The 25,752-nt window shown below is 41.7% G+C and overlaps 1 protein-coding gene and 1 long non-coding RNA gene across 2 annotated transcripts; one reads left to right on the top strand and one right to left on the bottom strand.

The window, feature by feature from the left end:
- The first annotated feature begins 777 nt into the window (after window positions 1-777).
- On the top strand, window positions 778-11,886 carry LOC139391235 (uncharacterized). The gene is made up of 3 exons (XR_011629571.1): window positions 778-930; window positions 3,035-3,164; window positions 8,087-11,886. It is a non-coding gene; the product is annotated as an uncharacterized lncRNA (long non-coding RNA).
- Window positions 11,887-17,460: 5,574 nt separating this feature from the next.
- LOC139391233 (C1GALT1-specific chaperone 1-like) lies at window positions 17,461-20,473 on the bottom strand. The gene is made up of 2 exons (XM_071138870.1): window positions 20,358-20,473; window positions 17,461-18,940 (listed from the first exon to the last, which is right to left on the bottom strand). Exon 2 carries the CDS (start codon window positions 18,916-18,918, stop codon window positions 17,962-17,964), a length of 957 nt encoding a protein of 318 aa, XP_070994971.1. The 5' UTR covers window positions 18,919-18,940; window positions 20,358-20,473; the 3' UTR covers window positions 17,461-17,961.
- Window positions 20,474-25,752: the final 5,279 nt, after the last annotated feature.

Genomic DNA, 25,752 nt, shown 5'->3' with positions numbered 1-25,752 from the left:
CTGTACTGAGATGAAATGTTTCATCGATGAGAAATTTTGCAGAATGTCGACCAAAATCCATCTTCTCCCACGGGGCTTTCTCTCACTAACATATTTCCTCTCACTGTGGAAACGCAAAGGGGATTCTTCACATGTATTCATCTGGTGAAATATCAGTTCCGTCTCTGGCTGGATCTCTTCAAGCCATGACCCGGTTGGGGTTCGGCGAATGTATGTCGCAAGTGACATCACTTGCGGCCAATAAACTGCGAAACTGGCGTGGAAGGACTATTTAATTGATAGATGAATTGCATCTTATTGGATTTTTGTTTGTCAAACACCAAGCGACATTATAGATTAAAGACTTGTCTAGGTAGAGAAGAAACACAGTGAGCGCTACCATGTTTAAAAGCTAGCATCGTTACCATGGGGACTGGCCCCAATCGCAACCTCAGATGGCTAGCTAGATAGTTAAAGCAGCTAAATCAAATCAAATTGCATTGGTCATTAGTTCCGTGTGTGCACATCAACACCCACAAATTGAGCACTATACTCAAATGTAATGTTGACAGTTTGTGGTTTACGTTACAGCTGGCTATGTGGTAGAGCTAAACAAATAACATTACCAAGTTTAGGCTTGCCAACTAACTACATGACCAGGTAGCTAGCTCCTTGGCTAGTTAGCTAACTATTCAATGTTGTTAGTCTTCCACGTAGACCTGAACTAAACTCTTGATTAGCTTTCAATTGAGTGAAGAGTCACGCTAACATGAATGTGTTCCCATTTTCTCATTTCAGATTTGATGAGAAGGAAAATGTTTCCAACTGTATTCAGTTAAAGACCTCGGTAATCAAAGGCATCAAAAACCAGCTATTGGACCAGTTTCCAGACATTGAGTCAAGGCTCAACCATATCATGCCAAAAAAGGACCCTGTCAAAATAGTGAGATGGTAAGTCAAGAAGATAACATTTTCTCCCCTTCTCAATTCAATTAGCTTTATTGGCATGACGTAACAATGTACATATTGCCAAAGCTTACTTTGGATATTTACTACATGAAAATAACAAGAATCAAAATTGTCAACAGGACAACAGTAACAACAATAACCAAGGGTCAAAATAACCATACATTGAACAATAACAATAAGCATACTGTAGAGGACATGTGCAGGTTGATTGGTCTGTCAGACACTGTCCCTCAACTTGTGGCAGGCAGCAATGTAGTGCGCTGCCAACCCACAGCTCTCTGCGTCCTCCCCCAACAGGACGGGTAGCCAACTCTCATCAGAGAGGTCTTTGAAACCTTGAAAAAGGGTTTCAAATTTGGGAAAATTACACTCTAATTGTTTTATATTTTTCACATTTTGTCAGGAAATGCAGCTCTGTCTCAGGTTCTGCTGTTGTACAGTGGCTGCACAGCCTTTCCTCTACAGGGAGCCAGGTTTTCCTGTGTCTACCCTTCTCAAGGTTGTGCTTACTGAGCCTGTACTTTGACGTTTTTTCTAAGGTTTTGATCAGTAACCATGGTCAAATAGTTAGCCACGGTGTACTGTCGATTTTAGGGTCAGATAGAAAAACCTTCACAAAGTACAGTGCTATCTGGCCCTAAATCGACAGTACATCGTGGCTAACTATTTGACCATGGTTACTGATCAAAACCTTAGCACTGTACTTTGCTTAGCACTGCATTTTCTTAGCACTGTGTTTTCTCCGTGGCTGTGTTTGAGAGCGTCAAATCCATTACACTTGCTGTACATGGTTTTAAGTTGCAGTTGCAGCCGATAACACTTTTCTAGTTTCCTTTTTCCATTATACACAGGTGTTTGGAAATGTCAATTTAGGACCAGATAGCACTGTACTTTGCTTAGCACTGCATTTTCTTAGCACTGTGTTTTCTCCGTGGCTGTGTTTGAGAGCGTCAAATCCATTACACTTGCTGTACATGGTTTTAAGTTGCAGTTGCAGCCGATAACACTTTTCTAGTTTCCTTTTTCCATTATACACAGGTGTTTGGAAATGCTGGTTAGCTAATTAGAAAAAGGTGGTCGCCTTTCTCTTCCATATGTGGAAATATGGCCATCTGGGATCAGTTTGAAAAAGGTGTATAGTAATATAACTGTTTTTAATTGTTTAAATTTTATTTAGAGATGATTTGAAAATAAAGTTCCGAAGGTTTACAAAACCATATTGCAAGTAATAACGTTTAGACGTGTTGTACACATTGGCCGTGCCGCATTGCATGCTTCGGCTGAGAACCCAAGAGGTCACCCTCGGGTGAACGAGAGCAACTGTTTGACATGTTATGTTTTGTGTTCCATCATCCAACCCACAGCCATGAACACATTGAAATCTTGACAGTGAATGGAGAATTGCTCTTCTTCAGACAAAGAGAAGGATCGTTTATTATTGTAATGACACCCACCCTGTATTCAACTGCATGTTGTGTCTCAACCAAGGGCAGACCCAACACAACCTCAGATGATGTTAGGGTAGGGTCTAAGCTAAAATAAATGTTATCATATAAATGGACATTTTCCTTTAACATGAATGATCTAAAAAAAAAAAAAAGTTAACCCCTTACATTATATATATATATATATATATATATATATATATATATATATATATATATATATATACAAAAAAAAATAAGGGGTTAATTTTTATTTTTTTGGATCATTCATGTTAAAGGAAAATGTCAATTTCTATGATTACATTTATTTTTTAAGAATATTATGAAATAGTTAGACAACCTTGTTTTGTAAGCGTTTAAATGTTATCAGCTGTTTATTTTCCAGTGATGAAGACATGGATGCCTCATGGTATGCAAAATGGGTCAACTTTGAGTACCTTTATCTCCTGAATGTTTTGGCATTCAGGTCTAAAAGTCACTTTCTGACCACTTCTTCCATGGCCAAACATGTTTGGAAAGTTTTGATTAAATCAAAAGGGAGGCTGTCAAAAAGTGAATGAATTCAAATGGATTTACCCTATGTGCTTTGTGTACTTGTACTGTTTGGTAAGTTACTCTTTTTTTCTGTTCGTATTTTACAGACCCCTTTATTCTTCCACACCAACAAGTAAAGGGGTCATCAAGTTTGTCCTAAGTGGAGCCAATATCATGTGCCCTGGATTGACATCCCCAGGTGCCAAACTCTACCCTTCTGCCTCAGAAACAGTAGTTGTATCCTTCCTTTGACCGATATGCTGATCATGCACGGTGCCTTGAGAAAGTATACATACACCTTGACTTATTCCACATTTTGTGTTACAGCCTGAATTCAAAATTGATTAAATGCTTTTTCTCACCCATCTACACACAATATCCCATTACAAAAGTTAAAACCTGTTTAGACATTTTTGCAAATGTATTGATAATGAAATGGAGAAATATCACATAAGTATTCATACCCCTGAGTCAATGTCAGAATCACCCTTGGCAGTGATTACACCAGGATTGTTCAATATTTGCACATTATTTTTAAACTTATTCAAGCTTTGTCAAGTTGATGTTGATCATTGCAAGACACCCATTCAAGTCTTGCCATAGATTTAAGTAGATTTAAGTTGAAATTGTCACTCGGGAACATTCAATTTGATCTTGGTAAGCAACTCGTGTATATTTGGCCTTGCGTTTTAGGTTATTGTCCTGCTGAAGGGTGAATTTTGTCACCCAGTGTCTGTTGGAAAGCAGACTGAATCAGATTTTCCGCTATGATTTTTTTTCTGTGCTTAGCTATATTCCATTTATTTGTATCCAAAATAAATCCCTTGTCCTTGCCCATGACAAGCATACTCATAACATGATGCAGCCACCACCATGCTTGAAAATATGAGGAGTGATACTCAGTGATGTGTTGTTGGATTTGCCCCAAACATAATGCTTTGTATTCAGGACAAAAAAGTACATTTCTTTGAATTTTATTTTTGAAGTTTTACTTCAGTGACTTATTGCAAACAGGATGTATGTTTTGGAATATTTTTTATTCTGTATAGGCATTCTTTTCACTCTGTCATTTAGGTTATTTACTCCACAATACTATGTTGTTGATCCATCCTCCGTTTTCTTCTATCACAGCCATTAAATTCCACAACTGTTTTAAAGTCACCATTGAGCTCATGGTGAAATCCCTACTCCAGAAACTGAGTTAGGAAGGACATCTGTATCTTTGTAGTGACTGGGTGTATTTATACACCATCCAAAGTGTAATTAATAACTTCACCATGTTCAAAGGCATATTCAATGTTTATTTTTTACACATCTCACAATAGGTGCCCTTCTCTGGTCTTTGTGATTGAATCTGTGTTTGAAATCCACTGCTCGACTTGAGGGACCTTACAATTATCTGTATGCGTGGGGTGCAGAGATGAGGTAGTCATTCAAAAAGTCATATTGCACACAGTGAGCCCCATGCAACTTATGTGACTCGTTAAGCACATTTTCACTCCTGAACTTATTTTGGGCTTGCCATAATGAAGGGGTCGAATACTTATTGACTCAAGACATTTCAGTTGAAGATAAAAAATAAAAACAGAATTCCACTTTGGGGGTATTGTGTAGGCCAGTGACACAAAATATCAATTGAATACATTTTAAATACAGGCTGTAACACAACAAAATGTGGAGAAAGTCAAGGGGTGTGGATACTTTCTGAAGGCACTGTTTGTTCAGTACAACGTCTTACTTGGCCCGTTTTCTACATGGACGAGCCTTTAGGATCAGGCTCCGTCCATGTAATCCTGTTAATTAATGGCCACGATGATGCTTTCATTAACTCAAGAGTTCCAGAGTTGGAAATGGCTTACCACTAGATCGGACCTCAGTAAATCTGAGTTCCAAGTGGGAAACTCAGACCAGAATGTTGATACCCGAGTTTACAAGTTGTGATGTTTCTCCACTTACCTTTTAACTCTCTAACCAAAAGACTGTAAAACAAATCAAAATCGAATTTATTTATATAGCCCTTCGTACATCAGCTGATATCTCAAAGTGCTGTACAGAAACCCAGCCTAAAACCCCAAACAGCAAGCAATGCAGGTGTAGAAGCAAAACAAAGCCATTTTCAATGCAGTTTGACCCATACAGTATAGTACAGTGTATTCAGATCCCTTCCCTTTTTCCACATTTTGTTACATTACAGCCTTATTCTAAAATTGATTAAATACATTTCTTCTACTCAATCTACACACCCCATAATGACTAAGCAAAAACAGATGTTGAATTTTTAAAACAGATACCGTACTTGCACGAGTATTCAAGACCCTTTGCTATGAGACAAGAAATTGAGCTCAGGTACATCCATATTTTTTTTATATGATTTGTCAGTACAATATATAAATGTTTTGCTGATACAGTGGTTCAGTTTGATCATCCTTGAGATGCTTCTACAACTTGATTGCAGTCCACCTGTGGTAAATTCAATTGATTGGACATGATTTGGAAAGGCACACACCTGTCTATATAAGGTCCCACAGTTGACAGTGCATTTCAGAGGACAGTGTATGTTGCATTGATCTGGTCTGTAATAGACTATGGCAGTATAGTGTATAGTTCGGCAGCCCGGACATCTTTGGAAAGGCTAGTTGTCATACAGGGGCAAGGACTCAGAATATGTAGTGGGGCGTTTCGGACGTCCCCAATGGCTGCACTACGTGTGGAGAAGGGGGATATGTCATTGCAGATTAGGAGACGACAGCTGGCAATTAATTATTCTGTCATCCTGCAAAAGGGATTTTACAGGCCTGCTGGGAACATGAGAGAAGACAGAATACGAGCTTTGGGTGGGTGGGTAATATCCAGGCGAAGGAAATGGGACTGTATGGAAGGGAGTTTAGTACAAAGGTAGCCATTCCTGTAAACCCACCATGGCTACTCCTGCCTCTAGTAGTTGATCTAGAAGTGTTGGAGAGACGACAGAAAGATAGGGAGGGTGATGATCCATCTGATTTGTTTAAGAGACGTCTGGATACTGTGTATCAGGATTTTGTGGCCAAATACACAGATGGTTCAAAAGATCCAAAGACCGGACGTCAGCATTTGTAGTGCAGGAATCTGGGGTGGAAGTCAGGAAATGTATTACAGATGGTCTTGCAGTGGGTGGAGGAAGTCAAAGCAGATGGAGTAGTTATTTGCTCTTATTCATGTGCAGTGTTGATAAGTCTCCAAGTCATTTAGGTCACGTAGCAGACAAGACCTGCTTTATGAGGTGCTAAAAACCCATGGCAGGATTAGACAGATGGGTATATAGGTTTACTTGGGTCCCAGCCCATGAGGGGATGGAGGGGAACGAGGCAGTTGATGTACTGGCTAAACAAGCACTTAGAAGTGGGAATGTTGATGTTGAAGTTACAATGAGCAAGGCAGAGGCAAAAAGCCTGATATGGACCGTGATGGTGCAGAGATGGCAGGAGCAGTGGAATAGAGATGCTAAGGGTAGGCATTTATTTCAAGTACAGAGGAAAGTCAGTGAGGGGAAGACTGTAGGAAGGGACAGAACAGAGGAGGCTATTTTTACAAGATTAAGGGTGGGACACAGCCGGTCCGTAAAGTGTGATTTATTGCCAGGAAACCGAGACGTGGAGCATGTATCACTACAGTGTGGGCAGTTTAGAGGGAAAGAGAGGCTGAGGTCTAGTATGAGGGAGAAGGAGATACAGGATATTAGTTTAGAGGTATATTGAGTAGAACGTCATTAGATATAGTCTCACATATTTTATATGTTTTAAGAGCAACAGGGCTGGCAGGTAGGATTTAGTTTCTCCCGGTCTCTGGCCCACACTCCAGTACAGTAGGTGGCGGTAATGCTTCAAAACATTTCTGCAGCATCGAAGGTCCCCAAGAACACACTGGCCTCCATAATTCTTAAATGGAAGAAGTTTGGATCCACCAAGACTCTTCCTAGAGCTGGTCGCCCTGACAAACTGAGCAATCGGGGTTGAAGGGCCTTGGTCAGGGAGGTGACCAAGAACCCGATGGTTCCTCTGTGGAAATGGGTGAAACTTCCAGAAAGACAACCATCAATGCAGTACTCCACCTTCAGTAAAAGGCACATGACAGCCCGCTTGGAGTTTGCCAAAGGCACCTAAAGACTCTCAGACCATGAGAAACAAGATTCTCTGGTCTGAAGAAACCAAGATTGAACACTCTGGCCTGAAAGCCAAGTGACACATCTTGAGGAAACCTGGCACCATCCCTACGGTGAAGTATGGTGGTGGTAGCATGCTGTGGGGATGTTTTTCAGCGGCAGGGACTGGGAGACTAGTCAGGATCGAGGAGAAAAATGAACGGAGCAAAGTACAGAGATCCTTGATGAAATCCTTCTCCAGAGCCCTCACGACCTCTGACCAGGGCAAAGGTTCACCTTCCAACAGAACAATGACCCTAAGCACACAGCCAAGACAATGCAGGAGTGACTTCGGGACAAGTCTCTGAATGTCCTTGAGTGGCCCAGCCAGAGCCTGGACTTGAACCCCATCGAACATCTCTGGAGAGAGCTGAAAATAGCTGTGCAGTGACTCTCCCCATCCAACCTGACAGAGTTTGAGAGGATCTGCAGAGAACAATGGGAGAAACTCCCCAAATACAGGTGTGCCAAGCTTGAAGCGTCATACCCAAGAAGACTTGAGGCTGAAATCGCTGCCAAAGGTGCTTAAGCAAAGTACTGAGTAAAGGGTCTGAATAATTATGTAAATGTTTATTTTTAATACATTTTGAAAAATGCCGAAACCCGTTTTTGTTGTCATTATGGGGTATTGTCTGTAACTTGAAAGGGGGGGTTTAATCCATTATAGAACAAGGCTATAACATAACAAAATGTGGAAAAGGTCTAGGTCTGAATACTTCCCGAATGCACTGTTTTGACACATTGTCAATATAAGCAAGCAAACAAATGTATTAATAGCTACATTAATCCCACTGGTTGAAAAGCACTAATGCATTCATGCCTTAGTTATGACTCACCAACTGGGAATTAACGAGTTCCTGAAAACCTTCCGAAAGCACCATTATGTCAGCCTGTAATTGTCATACACCAACATTGCTGTTTTGACACTTCCTGTTGGTATGAAGTGCATGTGAGGTGGTGTTTCCTTGACAATTGGTTTCAGGCCATAATGGCGGAGGGCAAGCAATATGCGCTTGGTGTCGGAGTCATGAAGATGTCTGCAGAAAACATGTAATTATCACGACTTTCCTATTTACACCACAGAAATGTACTTGTACACGACACCTGTTGCTGATAGTCACCTGTTGCTGACTATCAAATCGCGCACACAGCCTTGCAATCTCCATAGACAAACATTGGCAGTAAAATGGCCTTACTGAAGAGCTTAGTGACTTTCAACATGGCACCGTCATAGGATGCCACCTTTCCAACAAGTCAGTTTGTCAAATTTTCGACCTTGTAGAGTGGCCCGGTCAACTGTAAGTGCTGTTGTTGTGAAGTGGAAACGTTTAGGAGCAACAACAGCTCAGCCATGAAGTGATGGGCCACACAAGCTCACAGAATGGGACCGCCAAGTGCTGAAGCGCATAAAAATTGTCTGGCCTCGATTGCAACACTCACTATCGAGTTCTAAACTGCCTCTGGAAGCAATGTCAGCACAAGAACTGTTCGTTGGAAGCTTCATAAAATGGGTTTCCATGGCTGAGCAGCCGCACACAAGCCTAACACGGAACCCAAACCGGCTGCGCGCGTGCGCTATTGTGCATACATTTATTTTGTCCCCCTACATCAAACGCGATGATGACACAAGGGTTAAAATATCAAAACAAACTCTGAACCAATGACATTAATTTGGGGACAGGTCGAAAAGCATTAATAATCTTAGAACTACCCATCCCTGATCCGGGAGAATTGTCATCAACTACACTAATTAGCATAGTGCAACGGTCAAAAAATATTACTAGAAAATATTCATGAAACACAGTTTAGCCTTTTGTTAATTACCCTGTCATCTCAGATTTTGAAATTATGCTTTACAGCCAAAGCAAGACAAGCGTTTGTGTAAGTTTATCGATAGCCTAGCATAGCATTATGTCCAGCTAGCAGCAGGAAGCTTGGTCACGAAAATCAGACAAGTAATCAAATAAAATCGTTTACCTTTGATGAGCTTCAGATGTTTTCACTCACGAGACTCCCAGTTAGACAGTAAATGTTCCTTTTGTTCCATAAAGATTATTTTTATAGCCGAAATATCTCAGTTTCTTGTCCACGTTTTGTTGAGAAATCCACCGGAAATTGCAGTCACTACAACGCCGAAAAAAACTCAAAATTAGATCCATAATATTGACAGAAACATGGCAAACGTTATTTATAATCAATCCTCAAGGTGTTTTTCAAATATATATTCGATAATATATCAACCGGGACAATTGGCTCTTCGGTAGGAGCGAGAGGAACAATGGCCGCTTTTGTCTATTACGCACAAATCACTCTGAGAGCCACCACCTGACCACTGACGCAATGTTGTCGTTCACGCTCATTTTTCAAAATAAAAGCCCGAAACTATGTCTAGTGGCTGTAGACACATTAGGGAAGCCATAGAAAAAGGAATCTGGTTGATATCAAATCAAATTTATTTATATAGCCCTTCGTACATCAGCTGATATCTCAAAGTGCTGTACAGAAACCCAGCCTAAAACCCCAAACAGCAAGCAATGCAGGTGTAGAAGCACGGTGGCTAGGAAAAACTCCCTAGAAAGGCCAAAACCTAGGAAGAAACCTAGAGAGGAACCAGGCTATGTGGGGTGGCCAGTCCTCTTCTGGCTGTGCCGGGTGGAGATTATAACAGAACATGGCCAAGATGTTCAAATGTTCATAAATGACCAGCATGGTCCAATAATAATAAGGCAGAACAGTTGAAACTGGAGCAGCAGCACGGCCAGGTGGACTGGGGACAGCAAGGAGTCATCATGTCAGGTAGTCCTGAGGCATGGTCCTAGGGCTCAGCTCCTCCGAGAGAGAGAGAAAGAAAGAGGGAATTAGAGAGAGCACACTTAAATTCACACAGGACACCGAATAGGACAGGAGAAGTACTCCAGATATAACAAACTGACCCTAGCCCCCCGACACAAACTACTGCAGCATAAATACTGGAGGCTGAGACAGCTGTGCTATAGTCATTTACCAGCTATGGAAATACGTTGTACAGGACTTATCCACTTTTATTTTCATTCAATGTCACTATTATTCACTTTGGTTTTAGAAGTGGGGGGACATAACCTGGCGGTGGTCTGGGTGTCCTCCCCCAGGTTATGTCCCCCCACTTCAAATGTCAATCATTTGATTAATTTAACATTTGAAGTGGGGGGACATAACTTGGTGGGGGTCTGGGTGTCATCCCCCAGATTTTTTGGGTGCAACTAAAGCTAATTTCCTGCATTTTTACACAATCCAATATGTTGTCTCCATTTAGAACAAAAAGTAAGGAAAAATACCCATTGTCATCAAGCTAGGTAAGAGCTCATTATTAAAAATGTTTAAGTGATTAATAAGACTGAACTAGATAAAAGGTAATTCAATAACAAATACTGTTACACCGTTAACCAGTAGCCTAACAAATGCTCCACTCTTGAAAAAATACAGACTTCACTGTCTTTATTAAGACATCCTCTATATCAAATTTCAACCAGACCAACCAGCCAGCCCAACCCCCACGCCTAACCCCCACCAGTCTAGTCAATAACTCGACTCTCTCCCAACACAATTTAATTCCCAGTCCACACCTTCATTTTTTAAAATTTCCACGGGAAAGGTTTGGGAAAAAAAAAAAAAAAAAAAACATACCTCAAATATATATTAACACACAGAAACTGCAAATCCTCCATATAATTAATCTCATATTACTAATAGTAGTGTAGAGCTCTTTTTAGTTGCATACAATATAACTGTCGCCTCATTCTGTCCCTAGGGGTCTAACACCCTACAGCTCCCCAACACACCCCACCCCCGCTTTAGGATCTTAGTTAAACATTCATTATTGGTTTTGGGTGTGTTAGGCCAATCCCAGAGTGACAACCCACAGGACGGAAGACCACCAGGTCCAGGACTGAGCAGCCCAGCAGCTAGGGATAGCCTAAATGGGCATCTCCCCTGACGTGAGCACGTTTTCAATACAGATATCTTTAGTCATACTGTATTCCATATAAGGCATTTCAGACCTTATGAAAGTTGCCCAATATACCTTTAATATAGTAATACATAACTTGACATTCTGGGAGGATAACCAACCCTCCAATTAATTGCAATGCATTTCTTAGCTGCTATAAATGCTTGGTTACACAGTTTCTTCAGATAACAGTCTCCAGTATCAACATTTCCAAGCAAACAAAACAGGGAGAAGGGAGATTTTGTAGACTTGCTGAGATAAAAGAACACACTATTTGGCAGAATTTAGCCAGCCTTTGTAAGACCAAAACATATGCAAATATGTCCCCTTTTGTGTTTTACACCTCCGGCAGAGGAATGACATTTCTGAGTGCATGGAATTCAGTTTCACTGGCATATAGTACATTCTATGGATGGCCTTAAACTGCAGTCATTTATGTCTGAGATGATACGAACACGACTGGACATTCAAACACATCTGTATCCATTCATCATCATCAATAGCTTCTAACAGGTCTTCCTCACATCTTTGTTTTACATGTTTTGTGTCATCGATAAAAGCTTCTATCAACCCTTGATAGTTTGGAAATCAAGTTTGGAGGTTTGTCATACTGCCTTAAAATAGCATCTGGCCTGTCCTTGTCCAGAGTTTACTGCGCAGAGAGAATAAAGGTTTGTATCTGCAAAACTGTATCTCACCTCTGTCACAGACTGGTCTTCCCTGACTGTCTGAACCTGCTGAGACCCCTGTCACCATCTGATCTTCCTAAAATGAGGCATGACAAGGAATTGCCTTGGTGTACATGTATACATTATATTATCCAGGAATAGAACCAATGGTTGAATAATGGAAATGACCATTATTTCCAAATCCCACACTGTAGCTTTAAACTTAATCCACTGCCCTGTAGCTACTGTAGGTCTACCCATCATTTCAAGATGGAACTTTGTATCATTCGCTGATATTGTTAATATACTGCAAAATTCACCTGTGCTCTGTAGACTGGACTTCCCTGGCTGTCTGAGCATGCTGAGACCCCAGTCACCATCTGATCCTGCTAAGACACGATGAGCATAGTTTTGTGTACTGACTGCACAAGAGGGCTGCATTCCCGTGGGATGCTTGTGTAACAGGGTTGGTTATGTTTCCACTTGCCTGAAAAGAAAGGTGTGTTTAATGTTCAAGCATTCTTATTGCATTCTTATTCTTCTCCGCTGTGCAATCCAGTTTCCGAGCTGGTCATGGGTGCACCTCAGCCACGCTCAAGGTACTAAACAATCGATAAAAGACAGTACTGGGCAGCCGTCTTCATTGACCTGGCCAAGGCTTTCGACTCTGTCAAATCACTGTATTCTTATTGGCAGACTCAACAGCCTTGGTTTCTCAAATGACTGCCTCGCCTGGTTCACCAACTACTTCGCAGACAGACTTCAGTGTGTCAAATCGGAGGGCCTGTTGTCCAAACTTCTGGCAGTCTCTATGGGGGTACCACAGGGTTCAATTCTCGGGCCGACTCTTTTCTGTGGGTGATTCCCTGATCCACCTCTACGCAGACGACACCATTCTGTATACATCTGGCCCTTCTTTGGACACTGTTAACTAACCTCCAAATGAGCTTCAATGCCATACAACACTCCTTCCGTGGCCTCCAACTGCTCCGAAACGCTAGTAAAACCAAATGCATGCTTTTCAACCGTTCGCTGCCCGCACCCGCCCGCCTGACTAGCATCACTACTCTGGACGGTTCTGACCTAGAATATGTGGACAACTACAAATACCTAGGTGTCTGGCTAGACTGTAAACTTTCCTTCCAGACTCATATCAAACATCTCCAATCCAAAATCAAATCTAGAATCGGCTTTATATTTTGCAACAAAGCCTCCACTCACGCCGCCACCAAACTTACCCTAGTAAAACTGACTATCCTACCAATCCTCGACTTTGGCGATGTCATCTACAAAATAGCTTCCAACACTCTACTCAGCAAACTGGATGCAGTCTAAGCCTTATACCACCCACCACTGCGACCTGTATGCTCTAGTCGGCTGGCCCACGCTACATATTCGTCGTCAGACCTACTGGCTCCAGGTCACCTATAAGTCTATGCTAGGTAAAGTTCCGCCTTACCTCAGCTCACTGGTCACGATAACAACACCCACCCGTAGCACGCGCTCCAGCATGTATATCTCACTGGTCATCCCCCAAGCCAGCACTTCCTTTGGCGCCTTTCCTTCCAGTTCTCTGCTGCCAGTGACTGGAACGAATTGCAAAAATCTCTGAAGCTGGAGACTTACATTTCCCTCACTAACTTTAAACATCTGTAAATAGCCCACCCAATCTACCTACCTGACCCCCATATTGTTTTTATTTACTTTTCTGCTCTTTTGCACATCAGAATCACTACTTGCACATCATCATCTGCTCATCTATCACTCCAGTGTTAATCTGCTAAATTGTAATTACTTTGCTACTATGGCCTATTTATTGCCTTACCTCCTCACGCCATTTGCACACACTGTATATAGACTATTTTCTTCTGTTGTGTTATTGACTGTATGCTTGTTTATTCCATATGTAACGCTGTGTTGTTGTTTGTGTCACACTGCTTTGCTTTCTCTTGGCCAGGTTGCAGTTGTAAATGAGAACTTGTTCTCAACCGGCTTACCTGGTTAAATAAAGGTGAAGTAAAACAAAAAAAGGGGGAGATCACGAATGTCAGGTCTCCCCAGTATGAAAATGTGATGCAAGGGGTAGGTCACGTTCTGAATACTATTTTACAATGTGTACAAGTTTGCTGTCCATTGCTGAGTTATACATATGGCACCTGTTAGGGATCGAGGGGCTTTCTGGGATGTGCTTTGGTATATGATTGCTGTATATAAAAGTCTGTTAGCTAGCATGCACCGATGTAATGGTCACATAAGCTCACTGCTAACACAGTTGCGTTCATGCTACAGATTTTACCATTGACAGCCATCAACATCATTAAGCCCTGCACAACTAACGTGCTGTTTCCTATTTAACAACAGATTATAAATAATGCTCAACTGGGACCACTGTCTGGGGTGATTTATTTGGACAAAACACAACGCAAGGAGAGTACGATTAACATATGTTACCCTTGCGGGACCTGCGTTTCATGCTAGGGGCAGTCAGACAGACGATGTTGGGATTCTTTTATTTTTTTTGATGTCCCACAGATTATTTGGAAACTATCCTCGTTCTGCATTGTATGCGTTGGCCTACCTATTGTATTAAAATCACTTTTTTTTTTGCATTATTCACACAGAATTTGCAGCTTCAACTTCAGTAGCCTACCTCTCCTATTTGGGCGTGAGCGTTCAAGTGCGCCAAGTATGTGTGATCTCTTTGAAATAGAGTAGGTTGCCGACATGGATGGAGAATCACGTGGCAGTTAACTTGAATTTGAAATTAACTTAAATATGATTAGACTCGTTTACTACTGTGTCTGTATATAAATATTGATAATGGAAAGAAGTGGAGGGCGCTCAAACAACGTGAGTTGAAGTGCAATCAAAATATTTAATCGTGCCCACGTAACAGACTACTGCGCCACTCGGGAGGCTCCACAAACAATTTCAAATGAAAGTTTGCAAAAAATAGATAAGATTCGGCAGCCATGGAGAGGTAAATACTTGTCTATTTTTGGAAAAATCACATTGATTAACTATTTGGTCCTATCACAGTGTACTTACTTACTAATGTGTAATCATATGGAGTGAGAGTTTTAATAAATAAATTAAACCAGACACACGGACAACACACAGACAGGAAACAGAAACAATGACGCCTGGGGAAGGAACCAAAGGGAGTGACATATACAGTGGGGAGAACAAGTATTTGATAACCTGCAAAATCGGCAGTGTTTCCTACTTACAAAGGATGTAGAGGTCTGTAATTTTCATCATAGGTACACTTCAACTGTGAGAGACGGAATCTAAAACAAAAATCTAGAAAATCACATTGTATGATTTTTAAGTAATTATTTTGCATGTTATTGCATGACATAAGTATTTGATCACCTACCAACCAGTAAGAATTCCGGCTCTCACAGACCTGTTAGTTTTTCTTTAAGAAGCCCTCCTGTTCTCCACTCATTACCTGTATAAAAGACACCTGTCCGCACACTCAATCGAACAGACTCCAACCTCTCCACAATGGCCAAGACCAGAGAGCTGTGTAAGGACATCAGGGGTAAATTGTAGACCTGCACAAGGCTGGGATGGGCTACAGGACAATAGGCAAGCAGCTTGGTTCAAGTTCAAGATGATGGTCAATCACCCTCGGTCTGGGTATCCATGCAAGATCTCACCTCGTGGGGCATCAATGATCATGAGGAAGGGGAGGGATCAGCCCAGAACTACACGGCAGGACCTGGTCAATGACCTGAAGAGAGCTGGGACCACAGTCTCAAAGAAAACCATTAGTAACACTACGCCGTCATGGATTAAAATCCTGCAGCGTACGCAAGGTCCCCCTGCTCAAGCAAGCGCATGTCCAGGCCCGTCTGAAGTTTGCCAATGACCATCTGGATGTTCCAGAGGAGGAATGGGAGATGGTCATGTGGTCTGATGAGACAAAAATAGAGCTTTTTGGTCTAAACTCCACTCGCCGTGTTTGGAGGAAGAAGAAGGATGAGTACAACCCCAAGAACACCATCCCAACCGTGAAGCATGGAGGTGGAAACATCATTCTTTGGGGATGCTTTTCTGCAAAGGGGACAGGACGACTGCACCGTATTGAGGGGAGGATGGATGGGGCCATGTATCGCAAGATCTTGGCCAACAACCTCCTTCCCTCAGTAAGAGCATTGAAGATGGGTCGTAGCTGGGTCTTCCAGCATGACAATGACCCGAAACACACAGCCAGGGCAACTAAGGAGTGGCTCCGTAAGAAGCATCTCAAGGTCCTGGAGTGGCCTAGCCAGTCTCAAGACCTGAACCCAATAGAAAATCTTTGGATGGAGCTGAAATTCCGTATTGCCCAGCGACAGCCCGAAACCTGAAGGATCTGGAGAAGGTCTGTATGGAGGTGTGTGCCAAAATCCCTCCTGCAGTGTGTGCAAACCTGGTCAAGAACAACAGGAAACGTATGATCTCTGTAATTGCAAACAAAGGTTTCTGTACCAAATATGAAGTTCTGCTTTTCTGATGTATCAAATACTTATATCATGCAATAAAATGCAAATTAATTACTTAAAAATCATACAATGTGATTTTCTGGATTGTTGTTTTAGATTCCGTCTCTCACAGTTGAAGTGTACCTATGATAAAAATTACAGACCTCTACATGCTTTGTAAGTAGGAAAACCTGCAAAATCAGCAGTGTATCAAATACTTGTTCTCTCCACTGTATAGGGAAGGTAATCAGGGAAGTGATGGAATTTTGTTTAAAGTATCGCCCTTTCTTAAACATGCCATACAAAACTGGTTACAATTTCATTTTCCCTGACACCCAAAAGTACTCATTACATTTTGACAGGAAAATGGTCCAATTCACACACTTCTCAATAGAACATCCCTTGTCATCCCTACTGACTCTGATCTGGCGGACTCACTAAACACAAATGCTTAGTTTGTAAATTATGTCTGAGTGTGAGTGTGCCTCTGGCTGTCCGTCAAAAATAAATACAAAATTGGGTTGTCTGGTTTGCTTAATATAAGTTACTTGAAATTCTTTATACTTTTACTTTTTATACTTAAGTGTACATTTTAGAAATTCCATTTACTTTTGATATATTTAAAACCAAATACTTTGACTTTTACTCAAGTAGTATTTTACTGGGTGACTTTCACTTTTACTTGAGTCATTTTCTATTAAGGTATCTTTTCTTTTACTCAAGTATGACAATTGAGTACTTTTTTCACCACTAGGTATCGCTGGGGGGGGGGGGGGGGGGGGGTATACAAAAAAAGGGATCACTATTTTCTCCTGGCCAGTCTGTCATGGAAAGAGCAGGTGTTCCTAATGTTTTGTACACTGTGTATAAAGATGATACTGTATCTCTATCATTCTCTTTGTTTACCAAATATGACTGGGAAAAATCTATTCGAACGGCGCTACAACTGGTAATTACTAGTCAGAAACGTCTATTTTAGCCATATTACATTAGTCCCTAAAAGTGTGTGTGTAAGTGTGCGTGTCATATATATATATATTTTTAGCTTATCAATAACAAGGGGTAAGATGAAAATGCTTCACTATGAGCTAGGCCTATTTTGCTTTACAGTGCTCTATATTTGGTTTAGCACTTCTTATCATTAAGAACTATGATTTGCCACTGACTGAATGCAGCAACAGAACAGTCATTTCATTTAGTTGTTGGTATTAGGAGGATAAACATGGCTGTCAATTTCAGTCAATTTTTATTTCACCTGGTTTTCCAAGTGGGTAAAATAGTTACAAAATAAACAAAAAACAAATCCACCAACATTCATTTCATTACAATGACAACAATCATGTGTAGCAAACTATTTGTTTACAGACTTTTACAGTCATCTCAATACTTGATCAATTTCACCAAATGTTCACTTTGTGTGGCCTTGTATTAGCCTAATTAAACCAAATTAGCCACACATACCAATGAAAATAAATAAATAAATTGTGTGAAAGTAGATATATTTCTTCATAGCACTGCATTAGCCTACATCTGTTCATTCATTCTTCACAACCACAATTGTATTGTGCGGAGTGCAAATTTCAAAAGGTATAAAAGACTAAAGACTAATGATTTGCCACCCTCCCTCATGTATACAAACTGAATAAGAAAACAGTTCAACAGTTCAACTTGACATCACACAGCAGCAGTCTTTTTAATTCCATGTCTGGCCCAAAGGGGGAAGCCTTGCACTTTAATCATTGTCAGAGCCCTCGGGGGGCAGGAATGTCAAGGAATCATGGAAGTTGTGCCCATACGGGCGTAGTCTGTAAACCCCAAACATCATGACCTGCATCTGGTTTGGTGACATTCCGCTAAAGGTGATGGCTAAGTCAGAGCAACAGCCCTCCACCACATCCAAAGAGTTTTTGGACATGCCGTCTTCGATGAGTGAACCCACACTCTTACTGTTGAACAGCCCCTTGCCCTGTGTGTCCTCACCGTTCTCTGCAAAGACCCCAGTGTACTTCAGACATATAGCCAGCTGTTTCTCCTCGCTTAGCTTCCAAAGGGACCTGCCTCGCTCTGGACACTTCTCCCCGTCTTTGAACACGTTCACCAGCCTTCTGAGGGCCTCGTAGCTCAGCACGATGCCGCTCTCGTACTCAACGTACTCCAGTTCGCCCGATTTCACGGTGTGGCCGATGTAAAAGGGCTCGTTGGGGTCTTTGGCCAGAACGAGGTACTTGAGGTTCTCAATAATGGCAAAGGTGGTAGGCCGCGCCACAAAGAACCAGCGCAGGTCACCGGAATTGTCGTACGCGTGCTTCAGGGCCTTGTGCAGCTTGGCCCACTCGTCCTGTTCGTTAAGGTCCACCGCTTCCAGAGCTTTGGCTGACTCGGAGCTGTAGAATACAGCCTGGTCGCAGTGTTTACCCCAGGTGTCCTTGGCTGTGGCCCAATACACTAGGACCTTAGGCTGAACCATGATGACGCAATAGACTCGCACCTTTTGGCTCAGCTCCACCATCTGGGGCTCAGACAGGCTCTGTAGCTCGTCGTTGGTGGGAGCCTTGATGTGGTGGTGGTGGTGCTGGTCCTCTGGGCTAGACTGCATGCCTGGTGTGAAGTTCCCTAGCAGGGACAACAACAGGCAGAATATGCCTCCCAGGGCCATCCCCTTCACGAAGGAGCTGCCTTCCGACAACATGTTAGTTTGTCAGCAGCACACACTGTGAAAGTAGGAAACAAACATTAATTTGCCCTATTACTAATCAAATGGATAGTCATGGTGGTGGTAAAAGGCTCAAAATAAAGAAGCTAGCTATCTAGCTACATAACAAGTGACTGTCATTTCATGTTAGTTGAGTGTAAAAAAAACTATACTGAACAAAAATATTACGACGCAACATGCAACAATTTCAACGATTTTTCTGAGTTACAGTTCATATAATGAAATCTGTCAATTGAAATAAACGAGGCACTAATCTATGGATTTCACATGACTGGGCAAGGTCTCAGCCATGGGTGGGCACAGGCCTAACACTTGAGACAGGCTAGGCCTTGCTCCCAAGTGGGTGGGCCAATCAGAAGGAGTTTTTCCTTACAAAAAGGCTTTATTACAGACATGAAACTGAGTAGTATTTCCCAGCAGGTGAATAAGCTGGATGTGGAGGTTCTGGGCTGGCGTTGTTACACGTGCTCTGCGGTTGTGAGGCCAGTTGGACGTACTGACAAATTATCTGGCAACAGCTCTGGTGGACATTCCTTAGTCAGCATGCCAATTGCACATTTCATCAACTTGAGAGATATTGTGTTGTGTGACAAAACTGCACAATTTAGAGTGGCCTTTTATTGTCCCCAGCACAAGGGTAATGTAATGATCATGCTGTGTAATGTTCATGCTGTTGAATCAGATTATTGATATGCCACACCTGTCAAGTGGATTATTTTGGCAAATGTAAGCATATGAGAGAAATAAGCTTTTTGTGCATATGGCTCTTTCTAGGATCTTTCATTTCAGCTCATGAAATCATGGGACCAACACTTTCCATGTTGCGTTCGTGCAGTTCACTTTTTACTATTAGAATCAAGTTAGCAAGGGACATAAACTGTCAGTGCAAAAATTATCAAACTATTTCATTGCTAACTGGCTATAAAACTTGACAAACAGGTTTACAAGTAAAGGGTGTATCAGAGTGCTAAACGTACACGCACGCGTAAACACTGTAGTGTTCTAAAATATTGTACCAATTTCTTGGAGCAGCTCAAGCAGTTAATCAAACTGTCGACACATTCAAATGAATAGAGGAAGAGTACCGGGAGACGCGTTGGTTGGGAATTGTGGGGAGGTGCGCGCTCGGACTGTGCATCCCCCGAGAATGGTGGTATATGAGCCGCGTAGTAATGTTACAAAGGGACGCCGTACAATCGCGTCTCGGCGTCTGTATGATTTACGCTTAATTTACGTCTCGTCGTCTAGACTATGATTTACGCTTAATGAAGCTGTCGAACTACCGTCAGTACAATCTTGTTAGCTTGCTTGTTAGGTAACAGTACAGATAGCTAGCTACCTTAGCTATAATCACAACATGGCAAAATATCTCATTAAGACAAACGTTTAAACCAAAACATCAAGAAAACACTTACCTACAAACGACTGCCGCTGGCTAAGAATTCCCTCCCTTCTTTTTAGTTTCCACTCCTGTCGAGAGCGGTGTCAGGTGCTGTGGCAGATGAAGGGGCCTGGGTTCCGGTCTAGAAGCAAAGTTTCGACTGCTCCTACAGTTTTGCTTCGGTACTGCAGTCTCCACTATAAAAGGCATCTAGACATTATCTCACGTCTTTTACAATAACATTATCTCACATTTCTTTTAGAATAACATTACGTTTTCAACAGCGGAGATTTGTATAAACCTTGATGTCTGTCTCTCTGACATTTGCAACATTGTTTCAATATTCAAATTCGATCTCATACTGTCCCATAGTGTCGGGAGTCGGGACGAGACAGACAGGCAGCGTTTCTCAGCCAGTCGAAATCATGAATCAGTTGGCATAATTTTATGGATATATGCAACAAAAAATCAATTGAAAAAATGTTAAACAAAACGCAGCTAATTTGCATTCTTTCCAGCATCAGTTTGAAGATGTGTTGTTCCTGACGAGTGAGCACATTTTCTATGCCAGGCGAAATCGCGCCTCATCTAATGAACTTATCCACTGCAGCAGAGGTAACTTTGGGTTTTCCTCTCCTCTGGTGGTCCTCATGAGAGCCAGTTTCATCATAGCGCTTGATGGTTTTTGTGACTGCACTTGAATAAACTTCCAAAGTTCTTGAAATGTTCCGTATTGACTGACATTAAAGTAACAATGGACTGTTGTTTCTCTTTGCTTATTTGAGCTGTTCTGGCCATAATATGAACTTGGTCTTCTACCAAATAGGGCTATCTTCTGTATAGCTTCTCATGAAGCTGATTGAGAGAATGCCAAGAGTGTGCAAAGCTGTCATCAAGGCAAAGGGTGGCTGCTTTGAAGAATGTCATATATCAAATATATTTTTATTTGTTTAACACTTTTTTGGTGTCTACATGATTCTATATATGTTATTTCATAGTTTTGATATCTTCACTATTATTCCACAATGTAGAAAATAGTACAAATAAAGAAAAACCTTGAATGTGTCCAAACTTTTGACTGGTTCTGTATATCTGTTTTCTATAAATCTCAGATACAGATACACTGGGATATTATCAAGACTAGCAATTTAGCTTATTTTCCCATTCTTTTGGACAATAGCCAATTTCTTCTTGTTTCCACTGCCATCAGATTCAAGTTCACCATCCGCTTCCGCCATCGTCCTCGAGTCCATCCACCTTCCATAGTCTTTCAGAAGGCTGATAATATCCTCAAAAAGTTCTACAACTGCACCATTGAGCTCCACCATCTTGACTGGCTGCATCATCGCTTGAAATGACAACTGCTCGAGGCCGAACTACCTGCCATCCAGGACCTCTATACCAGGAGGAAGGCCCTAAAAGTTGTCAGACTCCAACCACCCAAGTCATAGACTGTTCTCTCTGCTACCGCACGGCAAGCGATACCGGAGCACCAAGTCTGTGACCAGAAGGCACCTGAGCAGCTCCTACCCCCAAGCCATAAGATTGGTTAATCAAATGGCTACCTGGACAATTTACTTTACACTGACCCCCTCTAATAGTTATGCTTGTAAAAGTCTACACCTGTTGTATTTGATGCATTTGACCAATACAATTTTAATTTATTTGATTTAGTCCTCCACTCCATCCTGCTCTTGGAATCCTCTTGATAGCTCATATCTGTGGCTTGGGGGGGACCATTGATTCATGAAAAATATTACTTATAATTGCCTCATGAGCTTAGTTGAACTGTACCTCATCAGAACCTAAAATATAAGCTTGATTTACTCCAGTGTTTGTATCAAAGTAAATGTGAACAAACACTATATAGCCTCAAAAGATGGTTAAAGCTATCATTTAGATGTCATGGATGGTCAGTCCTTGCATCCTATTGCTCTGTCTATGAATTTGAGAGTGGTTGCATTTCTCCAGCCCCATCCCTCAGCTTTTTACCGAAACGGGGGCAGGGAGAAGCTTAGTTATTGTTTCAACTGCTGATTACCGCTTTAAACTATTTGTGTGACTATAGTAAATTTCACTTATTTCGACACGAACCAGATACAATGCCATTGTACAAACTTTGAAATGGATATCATCACCATAACTCATCATATAATATTTTATTTTGTATAGCCTAATGTTGAAATTAGATTTTGACACATCATAATTGTTTTTTCATTTTGAAATTGAGTAATACAATATTCTATGATGGAAGTCTAGTCCTGCTTGTTTTCATCACTATTTTTTCATCACTATTTTTCACCTAAGAATGAGCAGATGAGATGATGTATAGAGAGAGGTAAGATCAAGACACCAGATTGTTTTCAACAGCAATTTCTGAAACCTGTAGACAACCATATGACAACCTTATAAATCACTTACAACAGTCTGGGCCTTTTGATCATACTCCTATTTCCTGTTATTAAAAACCTTTCATTTTGACAAAGAGACCTTAAAACCTAGAGCATTGACACACCACACACTGCGTCATACTTTGTACCCTATTGAACTTTTCTCTGATCTTTTTTTCAACAATCACTAAGGTTATATATGATCAAGGTTGTGTGAAATTTAAATGATAGGATGGTTTTGCAAGTACATATACAATAATACTTCATTTGTTATGTATAACATTCAACAGGCTTCCCGTATAAACTGACATTAGGAAAGCAGGGCACACAATTGTCTTTGTCAATAGCTTCATGTTCGGACAATGAGAAATGGCTGAAGACCACCCAGTGAGTAATTTCCCTGAAGCTTGCCTAATGATGGTCTCTAAACACAACATTATGTATTCTTGGTTTAGAATTGTACTTAAAGGGGTACAAACATTTGTCACTGTAGTGGCACCCTGTGTGGTAAGCTCAAGAGCAAATAGTGTACCTTAGGGGATGAGTTAGTAGGCTACCTTTTTTACATATAGTCCAAGGGTGCAAAAGAGAACCTTTAAAACATGTACAATTTGCCATTTAAGGGTACCACCAGAGTGACAAATCCGTTTATTTTAAGTGGCAAAAATGTACCCCTAAAAAGGTTTGCAAAGCCTTATTTGCATATTTCCCAGGGTGCATTTCAAGTGAAATTTAGAGTACCACCCATGACTGTGTTTGCTAGTGACAGCGACATGGTTTTTGTATTCAAGGATACTCAGACCTGTAGTATTCATCAAGTGAGTGTCTGAGTAAGTCTTTTTGACAATATATTACGTACACTGAGTATACAAAGGCTGAAGAGCACCTGTTTTTTTCATGACAGTGACTGACCAGGTGAATCCAGGTGGAGGCTATGATCCCTTATTGATGTCACTTGTTAAATCCACTTCAAGAAGTGTAGATGAAGTGGAGGAGACCAGTTAAAGGATTTTAAAAAAAGTTTTCAGACAATTGAGATATGGCTTGTGTGTGTATGCCATTCAGAGGGTGAATGGGCAAGACAAAAAAATATAAGTGCCTTTCAACGGGGTATGGTAGTAAACTCAGCAAAAAAAGAAACGTCCTCTCACTGTAAACTGCGTTTTATTTTCAGCAAACTTAACATGTGTAAATATATGTATGAAGATAACAAGTTTCAACATCTGAGACATAAACTGAACAAGTTCCACAGACGTGACTAACAAATGGTATAATGTGTCCCTAAACAAATAGGGGGTCAAAATCAAAAGTAACAGTCGGTATCTGGTGTGGCCACCAGCTGCATTAAGTGCTGCAGTGCATCTCCTCCTCATGGACTGCACCAGATTTTCCAGTTCTTGCTGTGAGATGTTACCCCACTCTTCCACCAAGGTATCTGCAAGTTCCCTGACATTTCTGTGGGGAATGGCCCTAGCCCTCACCCTCCGATCAAACAGGTCCCAGACATGCTCAATGGGATTGAGATCCGGGCTCTTCGCTGGCCATGGCAGGACACTGACATTCCTGTCTTGCAGGAAATCACGCACAGAATGAGCAGTATGGCTGGTGGCATTGTCATGCTGGAAGGTCATGTCAGTATGAGCCTGCAGGAAGGGTACCACATGAGGGAGGAGGATGTCTTCCCTGTAATGCACAGCGTTGAGATTGCCTGCAATGACAACAAGCTCAGTCCGATGATGCTGTGACACACCGCCCCAGACCATGTTGGACCCTCCACCTCCAAATCGATCCCGCTCCAGAGTACAGGCCTCGGTGTAACACTCATTCTTTGACGATAAACGCAAATCCGACCATCACCCCTGGTGAGACAAAACTTGACTTGTCAGTGAAGAGCACTTTTTGCCAGTCCTGTCTGGTCCAGTGACAGTGGGTTTGTGCCCATAGGCGACGTTGTTGCCGGTGATGTCTGGTGAGGACCTGCCTTACAACAGGCCTACAAGTCCTCTGTCCAGCCTCTCTCAGCGTATTGCAGACAGTCTGAGCACTGATGGAGGCATTGTACATTCCTGTTTTAACTCAGGCAGTTGTTGAGATCCTGTACCTGTCCTGCAGGTGTGATGTTCGGATGTAACGATCCTGTGCAGGTGTTCCACATGGTCTGCCACTGCGAGGACGATCAGCTGTCCCTCCTGTCTCCCTGTAACGTTGTCTCAGGCTTTTCACAGTATGGACATTGCAATTTATTTCCCTGGCCACATCTGCAGTCCTCATGCCTCCTTGCAGCATGCCTAAGGCACGTTCACACAGATGAGCAGGGACCATGGGCATCTTTCTTTTGGTGTTTTTCAGAGTCGGTAGAAAGGCCTCTTTAGTGTCCTAAGTTTTCATAACTGTGACCTTAATTGCCTACTGTCTGTATGCTGTTAGTGTCTTAACGACCGTTCCACAGGTGCATGTTCATTAATTGTTTATGGTTCATTGAACAAGCATGGGAAACAGTGTTTAAACCCTTTACAATGAAGATCTGTGAAGTTATTTGGATTTTTACGAATTATCTTTGAAAGACAGGTTCCTGAAAAAGTTTAGGTGCCAGGTGCGTCAAGAACTGCAATGCTGCTGAATTTTTCATGCTCAACAGTTTCTCATGTGTATTAAAAATGGTCCACCACCCAAAGGACATCCAGCCAACTTGACACAACTGTAGGAAGCATTGGAGTCAAAATGGGCCCTGATATACTCAATGTATATCAGGCTTGTTTTACCCCAACATAGTGGTTGGAAACTCCTGGTTTGCAGGCCACATCAGACAAGTACTATTATGCTGGCTTGCAAAGTGAAATGTAATTCCTATTGGATTTCAACAAGAGTTAGGATATCCAAAAATGGGAAAGAACCAAAGGGAGAGACAGATATAGGGGAGGTAATCAGGAAAGTGATGGAGTCCAGGTGAGTCTCAGGCGTTCATAAAGATGATGGCAGGTGTGGGTAATAATGAGTAAACTGGCAACATCGAGCGCCGGGGAGCGGGAGTAAACATAA

The sequence above is a fragment of the Oncorhynchus clarkii genome, chromosome 31 (assembly GCF_045791955.1).
Source record: "Oncorhynchus clarkii lewisi isolate Uvic-CL-2024 chromosome 31, UVic_Ocla_1.0, whole genome shotgun sequence".
NCBI classification, from domain to species: Eukaryota; Metazoa; Chordata; class Actinopteri; order Salmoniformes; family Salmonidae; genus Oncorhynchus; species Oncorhynchus clarkii.
This window is presented reverse-complemented; position numbering and strand designations above follow the sequence as displayed.